This window comes from Salminus brasiliensis, chromosome 21 (genome assembly GCF_030463535.1).
Source record: "Salminus brasiliensis chromosome 21, fSalBra1.hap2, whole genome shotgun sequence".
NCBI lineage: Eukaryota > Metazoa > Chordata > Actinopteri > Characiformes > Bryconidae > Salminus > Salminus brasiliensis.
In genome coordinates, this window is record NC_132898.1 from 3,129,333 (window position 1) to 3,139,989 (window position 10,657).

The following is a 10,657-nucleotide window of genomic DNA, read 5'->3' on the forward strand; positions in this document are numbered from 1 at the left end:
TCTTGGTTTAATGGTTTAGTTGATCTACCAGCTCGACTAGGCTAGTCGAGTCTTGCTAACAGACCAGCTAAGCTCCTCCCAGCTTGGTCCAATTGGTCAAGGTGATTGACTATAGCTAGTCCATCAAACCCCAAGCTAGGTTGGTAGACCAGGCTATGTTTTTGGTTGAGTTGGGGGTCCACCGTGACCCTCCAGGACCAGCTTACACCATCTGAAACCATCTACCAGCAAGAGTTGCAAGAGGGTCTTGGGCTGGAGGGGTACTCAGTGTGAGGGACCTCAGTATGTTCAATAAGGGTTAATCCTGGCCTGTGAGTGTCTTTAATCTTTAGAAACACCTCCTGAGAATACTGTAGACCCAAATGACTACAGTCTCTCCAGCTGTAGCCCCCCCCTGCAGTGCTGTATTACATAAATGAGTGAGTGTGTGAAAGTGGGCGTGAGCTGCACTGCCTCCCTCCCTCCCTCCCTCCCTCCCTCCCTCCTGAGGACTATAAATACGGTTGAGCTCCTCAGCTCTGCTGCTCTCAGAAGCGCAGAAGTGGCTCCACGAACCAGCCAGCCAGCCCGCCACCCAGCCCGCCACCCAGCCCGCCAGCCAGCCTGCAGAAACGCTCATATAGGCTACAATGGCAGCTAAGAAGGTCTGCATCATCGGTTCTGGCAACTGGTAAGTCTCCCTGCTCGTCGCTCGTCACTGTTGGTCATCTGGTGTCCTGCAGAGGGAGCACGGCTCTATTTTGGGCTGCAGAAACTGATCCTGCCTCTATGAACTTTCCTTGTCGTGATAGCAGACAGACAGACAGACAGACAGACAGCAGGTGAGACACAGGGAACTGTGGTGACATTTGGAAAGATCTGCAGACCCACTGTGCTCGCTGGTGGGCTCTCCAGTGGTGATGGTGGTGGTAGTAGTAGTAGTGGTGGTGATGGTGTTGGGAGGATGGGGGGTTGGGGGGGGTGCACTAGTTTAATACAGCAGGACGCTGGCTGTGACGTCATACCTGTGGAAATCTGCTGAGTAATAACCTTCAAAGAACTGCTAAGCAATAGAGCTTTAAAGCAGTGGTCCAATGGGGTTGCGGAAATGACCACAACACCGAAAAAGGCTTTGGGCAGCTTTTCAGCGAGGCAGCAGGACTAATGCATCCATTCATGCAATTTTCTCATCAGCCAATCATATCACAGCAGTCCACAGCAATGGGAGAGATGTGTGATGTCAGTGATTCTGGGTTGTGCTCTTGGTTCGAGGGCTTGTAGGACCAATGCCGATCTCCTGAGGTCCTTCAGGTCTGCAGTTGGAAATGCCTTGCTGATGATAGGACAGAGAGGTCAGTGAAGAATGGCCAGACTGGTCGAACAACTGTGGTGAGCAGAAAAAAAAGCATCTCCAGACATGTCTGACCTCGAGGAGGACCAGGAGGAAGAGGTTCCACTTCTGTCCGCCAAGACCAGAAAGCTGAGGCTGCAGTGGCTCGGCACAGGCTCACCAGCACTGAGCAGCTGAAGACCGGAGAGACGTAGAAGCCTGGTCTGATGGATCTGCGGTCATCACACAGGTGGTAGGGTCAGAATTTGGACAGCATGAAGTCCCTTATGTGAACAGGCCAGGCCAGGCTGTTTGAGTATTGCTGCTACCCATGTGAGGCCACCCATCTTCTAACGGCTACATCCAGCATGATGATGATGATGATGATGATGATGTTGCACCACGTCACAAAGCAGAACCAGTCTCAATCTGTGGCTTCAGCATGGATTCTTCACGGTCACTGGATCTGAATCCAGTAGATCACCTTTTGGGTGTGGTGAAACTGAAATGGTGAGATCTGAGGTCTGAGGTCTTTCCCAGGGGGCTGTATCAATCAAACCAGTGCAAAAACACACCAGACAGTCCTTAAACAAAGCCGTGATCTTCTGCAGACCCTGAACTGCTGTGCAGTTCCTCCATATTTACTACCCAGCAGCTCGGGAAATTCCCGCTGCAGCTGTTTGTTGAGCGTTGTTTGACTGACCGTAGCAGCGTCTGTTCGTCCACTTCAGAGTGAGTCCAGTTTCTGAGGAGGATCAATATGCTCTGCTCTGTTTACCGGGAGCAGGAGTTTGCACTCATGGCCTGTCCTGTACACTGTTAGAGGCACACTGTCATTTAGTGTTCGGATGTATTTCACCTGAAAAATGAAAGATGAAAATATGAAAAATATGTATTTTTAATTATTTAAAATGTTCAACTACTTAAGAATGAGGAGACTTAAGACTGTGCTCGGTCTGCAGTTCTAGAACCTTGTGTACTAACTGGTATAGTACACCAATACTGGTATTTAACAGCCAGTAAACCTATTATTATATCATAATTATTATTATTATATAATACGATAGTATTATATAATGTTACATAACTGTACATCATTATATAATTCCATTATATAATTACAAATGTTAATGTTTCTGGGCTAAAAGGGAAATTCAGGGAATCCTCAGCCTCTTCCCAGCCTTCACAGTAGGCCCAATCAGTCCCAGGACTGTCATTTATTTATAAAAATATATATATTTATTGTATATTTAATATAATCATAACATAAAACCAAAAAGTTTTGTAGAATTACTCTTTAATTATTCTATATTTTTTACGTTTATACAGTTTTTAATTTTGGTTGAAAACAGAAGAGGTAAACTCTTGAAAAGCCTGAAAGATTTTTTTCTCTGCTGTATCCAGGCAGATTACGCCAGTTGAGCTCTCTCATTGGTTAGGACTTCAGGAGATGAACTGAAATCCTATAAATGCCAGAGGAACAACCAGCATTATTAGAAACTGACAGAGAAATAAATAACCCACAACCAATCACATTGTGATTCCTTGTAGGTAGAACATCATTTTTACTTCTAGATAGTTCTTCTAGATAGTTCTAGATACGTTATGGAGCGCGAGTGTGTACAGGGGTCTGCCGAAATTCTTTACTGAAGGAGTGCCTGTAAAACGTCTGAATTTGATGATGGATGGACCAATAGAAATGCTCCAAAATGGCTGCACTGACTTCCATTGAAAGTTAAGGCGTTTTTGTTGTTGTTGTTGGAGATACAAGGCTTTGTGCGCCACAGTGACGATTTGAAGGGATAGATAGAGGCTGGAACAGGGTTTTTGCGTGACAGCGAGGATGTACTATACCACAGATCAGGCTGAAAATGCACCAGTGTTAGCTTAGCGCTAATACACTATTACAAACCACATAGACAAGCTATTAGAAATTAGCATTACTTTAGAGGTGTGGGTTTTTATGGGTGCAGAAGCTGCGTCTCAGAGTCACGTCTCAAAAGAAACACCACTACCAAAAGACTAAGAGGGTTGCCATGACTACCGCCCCGCCAGCCAAACTGCTGCATTGCACAATTCTGCACTTTCCGCCCCCCCACCTTCACTGCCGTGCCCCCTTCTAACCTGGGCCAGGGTTAATGACGGGTTGCTGCTTTGCTGGACGTGTGTAGGAAGCAGAGCTGCACGGTGTGTAGCTGCCCACACTAACAAGCACTATGACCAGTGACTGTGCCAGAAGGGTTCTTTGGAGAACATCCAAGAAGGAACCTTTTTTTTTTTTGTTTCCCTGAATGACCTTCAGTAAAAGTTATTGTGATTGTGAACCACATAGCAAAACCCTAGCAACCACCTAGCAACACCATAGCGTTCACCTGGGATACAATAGCAACTGTCTAGCAACATCAAAGTAACCGTCTAGAATCACCCACCTTGCAGCTACCAAGAAACCTCATAGCAACCACCTGGGGTAATCTAGCAACAACATAGCAACCACCTAGGATACAATTGCAACTGTCTAGCAACATTAAAGTAACTTTCTAACAACCATCCACCCTGCAACTACCTAGAAACCCTATAGCAACCACCTGGGATAATCTAGCAACCATCAAGCAACACCACACCAACCAACCCTAAGATACAATAGCGACTGTCTTGCAATATCAACGCAAACACCTAGCAACCACCCACCCTGCAACTACCTAGAAACCCCATAGCAACCACCTGGGATACAATTGCAACTGTCTAGCAACATCAAAGTAACCGTGTAGCAATCACCCACCCTGCAACTACCTAGAAACCCCATAGCAACCACCTGGGATAATCTATCAAGCATCAAGCAACACCATACCAACCACCTTAGGATACAATAGCAACTGTTTTGCAACATCAAAGCAAACACCTAGCAACCATCCATCCTGCAACTACCTGGAAAACCCTATAGCAACCACCTGGAATACCATAGCAACCATTTAGCAATCACCTGTGATACAATTGCAACCGCCTAGCAACATCAAAGCAACCACCCACCTTGTGCTTCCTAGCAACCACCTAGCAACCACCTACTGTACCACAGCAACCTCAGTAACAAGTATACCCTTGAAAATAATGGAAAATGCAGGCCTCATAAAGGTTTAAGGCCTGTAAAGAGTTAAATTGCTCATAATTAACCGTGTTCCTCCAGGGTAATTACTCATCAAGCTGCCGTGATGTAACCGATGTCCCTTATGCCATTCCTCATTACTCTGTAAGTGCTCAGATTCCTGAAATCTTTGTCGTTCCTCAGGGGTTCTGCCATCGCCAAGATCGTGGGGGCCAATGCAGCCAAGTATGACACGTTTGAAACAACGGTGAACATGTGGGTGTTTGAGGAGATGGTAAACGGACGCAAGCTGACCGAGATCATCAACACTGAACACGAGAACGTCAAATACCTGCCTGGACACAAGCTGCCTCCTAATGTGGTATGTGTCCTGCTACGTAAACAGTGGCATGGGTTATAGGGGTGAAAATGCTCCGATGCAATTATTTCATAAAATACAATAAAATAAAAAAGATAAGCTGTGCTGTGATTGGCTAGTTAACGTCACCGCAGTGTCTCACAGGAGCCGCATAGCATAGCTTGGTTGAGTTTTTAGCACTGTATGAGAAACATCGTTTTTTTGTAACTGGTGATTACTGGGTAGTGTTGCTGTGCCTTTCTTGTGTCCTCTCAGTGTGACGTGGCGTTAGCAAGCTAGTTGTCTAGCATTTGCTTTTAGCCTAGCACCTGCCTGGCACCCAGGTTTGGCTTTCCTGGGTTTAGCGTACTCGCTTACTAAGTTTGAGCTCCTCTTTGAGGACACTGGCTCACGGTAAAAGCTGTAGTCACGAGTCCTGGTTCCTATAGCAACCTGTTTATGTTAATGTTGTAGGTGTAAATATAACAAGCCAAGACTGTGATGTAACAGTTTGTGGGTTTTGCAATTGGCCTGTTTTACAGCTCTGTTTTAGTTCTGCTGCAACACTATAGAATCTAGCAACCACCTAGCAACTCTATAGCAACACCTTTCTATCAATCACCTAGCAACACCATAGCGACCCCCTAGCAACACTATAGCACCCGTCTAGCAACCCTAGCAACACCATGGCAACCACCTAACAACACCATAGCAACCACCTAGCAACACCATAGCAACCACCTAGCAACACTATAGCACCCATCTAGCAACACTATAGCGGCCACCTAGCAACACTATAGCACCCATCTAGCAACCACCTAGCAACACTATAGCCCCTATCTATCAACCACCTAGCAACACTATAGCACCCATTTTTCAACCCTAGCAACACCATAACAACCACCTAACAACACTATAGCACTCATCTAGCAACACCATAGCAACCACCTGGCATACAATTGAAACTGTCTAGTAACATCAAAGTAACCGCTTAAAGCTGTTCTTTTTGTTTTGGTCTCAGGTGGCTGTTCCAGACGTGGTCGAGGCTGTGAAAGGAGCAGACGTTCTGATCTTTGTGATCCCACACCAGTTCGTGAACAGGATCTGCGAGACGATCAAAGGGCAGATCAAGAAGGACGCTGTGGGAATGTCTCTGATCAAGGCAAGTGGTGTAGAATTTTTAACGGTTCACTCATCTCATCATTTATTCATGAGGATCTAGAGGTTCTTAAGGGGCTTAAATCATGAGCTCTTTTTAACGTTGTGATTTTATCCCACATTCCATACACGGAAAACAAAGCTGCAGTCAGTACATCTGCCTGTTCTGTCTACAGCAGTTTAGCTCCACCCACCCAAACTGAAAGAGTTTTAGCCTGGACTGCTTTGGGCTGCCAAGGCACAATACTGAGCAGCCAATCAGAACATTGACAGGCATTTGCATACAGCATATGTAGTCTTAAAGGCACAGTAACGATGCAGCCCGTTTAATTCTAATGAGTAAAGAGAGGATGGAAAGTTGTCGTGGAAAAATGACTCCAATGGCTTCTGACTGTTTTTGATGCAGATTCCCACAATGCATTACAATCAGATCTCAAGGCTCAAAATAAAATACAAGAAAACTGCAGCATATGAGCCAATAAATCTAGTGTTGAAGGGTTTACATGTAGAGCTGGATCCAAGAATGTGTCCTAAAATCAATCAATCAATTAGTCTAAGGGTTAGACTTAATCTGGGTCTGGAAAACAATGGCCTGAGGTGTTCAGGTACTTACTGTCACAGTTTGTTCCAGCAGTACCGAACATTGCTCCAGGACTACCCACTCACCTGTTCTTCAGGTTCCTCAGGTTCCTCAGGTAGTTCAGGCCGAGAGTAAACACTGTCCAGTTGTTCAGAGTCCTTTAACCCATTGGTTCCCATCCCTGCTCCCATCCACCCTGCAACTACCTAGAAACCCCCTAGCAACCACCTGGGATAATCTATCAACCATAAAGCAACACCATAGCTACCACCTTAGGATATAATAGCAACTGTCTTGCAACATCAAAGCAAACACCTAGCAACCACCCACCCTGTAACTACCTAGAAACCCCATACAAATCACCTGGGATACATTTGCAACAGTCTAGCAACATCAAAGTAACTGTCTAGCCACCATCCACCCTGCAACTACCTAGAAACCCCATAGCAACCACCTGGCATAATATATCTACCATCAAGCAATGCCATAGCAACCACCTGGGATACAATCACAACTGTCTAGCAACATCAAAGTAACTGTCTAGCAACCATCCACCTTTCAACTACCTAGAAATCCCATAGCAGCCACCCTGGGGTAATCTAGCAACCATAAAGCAACACCATAGCTACCACCTTAGGATATAATAGCAACTGTCTTGCAACATCAAAGCAAACACCTAGCAACCTCCCACCCTGCAACTACCTAGAAACCCCATACCTACCACCTGGGATACATTTGCAACAGTCTAGCAACATCAAAGTAACTGTCTAGCAACCACCCACCTTGAAACCCCATAGGAACCACCTTGTGGTAATCTAGCAACCATCAAGCAACACCATAGCAACCACCTGGGATACAGTCACAACTGTCTAGCAACATCAAAGTAATTGTCTAGCAACCACCCACCTTGCAACTACCTAGAAACCCCATAGCAGCCACCTTGGGGTAATCTAGCAACCATCAAGCAACACCATAGCAACCACCTGGGATACAATCGCAACTGTATAGCAACATTAAATGGAGAACTCCCTGTCTTTAGTGGTCTTCCGCTCCTAAACACTGAAAAGTGCAGGGTGGGGGCTCTTCCAGGACCAGGGTTGGGAACCACTGCTTTATCAGATTCTCCACTGGGGCAAAGTGGGTTCCTGTGTCTGTGAAACAACCTGGTGATGTTTCCGCCTCCAGGGTGTGGATGAGGGTCCAGATGGGCTGAAGCTCATTTCTGATGTCATCAAAGAAAAACTGGGCATCACCATGACTGTGCTTATGGGAGCCAACCTGGCCAATGAGGTTGCTCAGGAGAAGTTCTGTGAAACCACTATTGGTAAGTGGACCATAAATGCTGACCTCACTAGTATAATTCATATATGATGAGAATGAGAAGAACAGTATGTAGACCCAGAGTATCCCTGAGTCATCGCTGTATATCTTCGGCTCCATGGTTTAGGCTGTAAAAGCAAGGAGCATGGGCCCCTGCTGAAGAAACTCATGCAAACCACCAACTTCAGGGTGACTGTGGTGGAAGAGGCGGATGTTGTGGAGATCTGCGGAGCTTTGAAGGTGAGCTCTAAAGTGCTGTTCAGCCATTCTCTCTGAGAATTGAGCAAATTCAGGCTCGGTTTGGGCTCAGGTTTCTCTCATTTTATTGTAGAACATCGTGGCGGTTGGTGCAGGCTTCTGCGATGGGCTCGGCTACGGTGACAACACCAAGGCTGCGGTGATCCGTCTGGGTCTGATGGAGATGATCGCCTTTGCCCGGATTTTCTGCACAGCCGGCCCCGTCTCCCCGGCCACCTTCCTGGAGAGCTGCGGGGTGGCCGACCTCATCACCACCTGTTACGGAGGACGCAACCGCAAGATCGGCGAGGCCTTCGCCAAAACGGGCAAGGTTGGTGTGTGGCTGCTTCAGCTGGATGTTGTCTGAGTAGCGGCATCTTGTTTGTTTTGATTTTGATGGGAAATGTGTGCTGCTGCCGTCCTTAGACGATCGAGGAGCTGGAGAAGGAGATGTTGAATGGGCAGAAGCTTCAGGGTCCAGCCACTGCAGCTGAAGTGAACCACATTCTCAAACACAAAAACATGGTCGACAAGTGAGTGTTGATGAAGCTTTTCCATGCGTTAATGACAGACGAGAAATTAAAAAACTCAAGATTTTAAAGAGTAGAACATAACTGACCATTATAGCCCACCTTCTGGAGGTCCACCGTCCTGCAGTGTCCAATATTGACCAGTGTCTAACATCTGATGCAGTTTTAGCCCAGCCCTACGTTGGGCTAGGTGGAACAGATTAGGGTTAAACCTGGAGACGGCAATATAATAAGCAACAGCTGATAAGCAGCATGTTTTGAATATTGCTGGTCAGTATTTAATGCTGATTGACCAACTTAGCTTTTGACCAGCATAGCGTATGCTTTCAATTGAGTTTTTGATGGACCAGCAGGTCTGTCAGCAGTACCAATTTGACCAACTTGGTCATACTGGTTGGCTAGTTTGGTAGAGTTGGTTGAACAGTTGGTCAAACTGGTCATACTGGTGGTCAGGTTGGTCATGCTGGTCAACCACCTTGGTCATGCTGGTCAACAAGCTGGCTGCCTAGCCTGGTCAGCTTGGTCATGCTGGTCAACCACCTTGGTCATGCTGGTCAACGAGCTGGCTGACTAGCAGGTCTGTCAGCAATACCAACTTGACCATGTTGGTCATCAAGCTGGTCATACTGGTTGGCTAGTTTGGTGGGGCCGGTTGAACACTTGGTCAAACTGGTCATACTGGTGGTTAATAAGAAGTGTTTCAGCCTGAAGTGTTTCAGCACAGTACAGGGTGGCCAGTCAGAACACAGCTCTTTTACATATATATATATATATATATATTTGTTTACTTTTAAAGGCACAATATGAGAAACTGCCTGTTTAATACTCAGAGATAAATAATAATAATAATAATGATAATAATAAATGATATTGCCTGGTTTTGGTACTTTGGTACCACACAAATATTATAAATGGACCTCGGGATAAAAACTAAAATAAAAATATAGAGTATGGCCCCTTTAATTACATATTTTCTGATGCATGCAGATAGACTGTCCTGTGTATTGACCTGTATATTGAGCACTGTCTTCTAAAACATGTGTATTGTCCCCCTCCCAGATTCCCTCTGTTCAACGCAGTGTACCAGATCTGCTTCCAGAGCCATCCCGTCACAGAGTTCATCAACTGCTTGCAGAATCACCCAGAACACATGTAACTCCCTGACCAACCCGGGCGATTGGCCAAGCTGAAAAGCCACCAGCTTTAAGTTTAGGTGGGGGGGCCAAAGGGCTGAGTTCACTGTGCCTATTTTTCATATCCACAAACGTTTTAAAGGGAAGAAAGAGACTAGTTCTCAACTGAGGACTGAACTGAAGAACTGAAGATGCCCTTGTTTTAGAAATGCTGTCAGTCTCATGGCTTCCTCTCCAAAAGGCTAACTGCGTCCCCGCGTCTCAAACACTGGACTTTGCATCACATCGTCTGTCTGTCTTGTGTCCCTAAGAATAGCTATATTTTGTATAGGAGCTACAGCACGTCCCTATTCGTCTTAAAAACACCTGCTCTGAAGGGAGCGGGAGGCTTTTTTTAACACTAGCCTGTGTTCTAATGTTCTAGCTTGTGGCAACTGAGGGTGTAAAGTGCCTTAAAATGCCTTCGGCCTAAATCTTAACTCTGTCCGGACACTTGTTTTCTGTTAAACAGGAAACACCCCCCCCCCCCCCCCCCACCCACCCAGGATATCTAAGGATGCAGTAAGTGCACTGACTTTTTTTAATGCAGTTCAGCCACCTGGCTCCGGATGCAGTAAGCTGTTCAGAAGAATCCATTTCCAAATAAATTATTTCAGTTTAATAAAACAATACCCAGTAGTCTGTTCGTCTGTTTTGCCTGGACTTGATTCATTTCAGGGTTGTATTTGTATGCTGGCTTCTGTTGGAGTAACCGGCTCCACTGTTGTGCTGTAAGGATTTCATTGCATTCGCCTGACAAGGTCAGGATGTTGGATGATGGATCACCATCCCACCTCATCATCCCCAACTCCTCAACTCATCCTGAAAGTTCTGGATGGAGCACCACCATCCATCATTCCAAAGAACCACCCTGTAGTTCCACCGATCCACAGCTCAATGCTGAGGGGGCTTTA

At 45.9% G+C, this 10,657-nt stretch overlaps 1 protein-coding gene across 1 annotated transcript; it reads left to right on the forward strand.

Moving 5' to 3' along the window:
• The first annotated feature begins 547 nt into the window (after window positions 1-547).
• Window positions 548-10,389, forward strand: gpd1b (glycerol-3-phosphate dehydrogenase 1b). Its single transcript, XM_072665654.1, has 8 exons — window positions 548-670; window positions 4,593-4,770; window positions 5,768-5,908; window positions 7,670-7,808; window positions 7,932-8,044; window positions 8,136-8,372; window positions 8,468-8,574; window positions 9,631-10,389. Exons 1-8 carry the CDS (start codon window positions 630-632, stop codon window positions 9,725-9,727), a joined length of 1,053 nt encoding a protein of 350 aa, XP_072521755.1. The 5' UTR covers window positions 548-629; the 3' UTR covers window positions 9,728-10,389.
• Window positions 10,390-10,657: the final 268 nt, after the last annotated feature.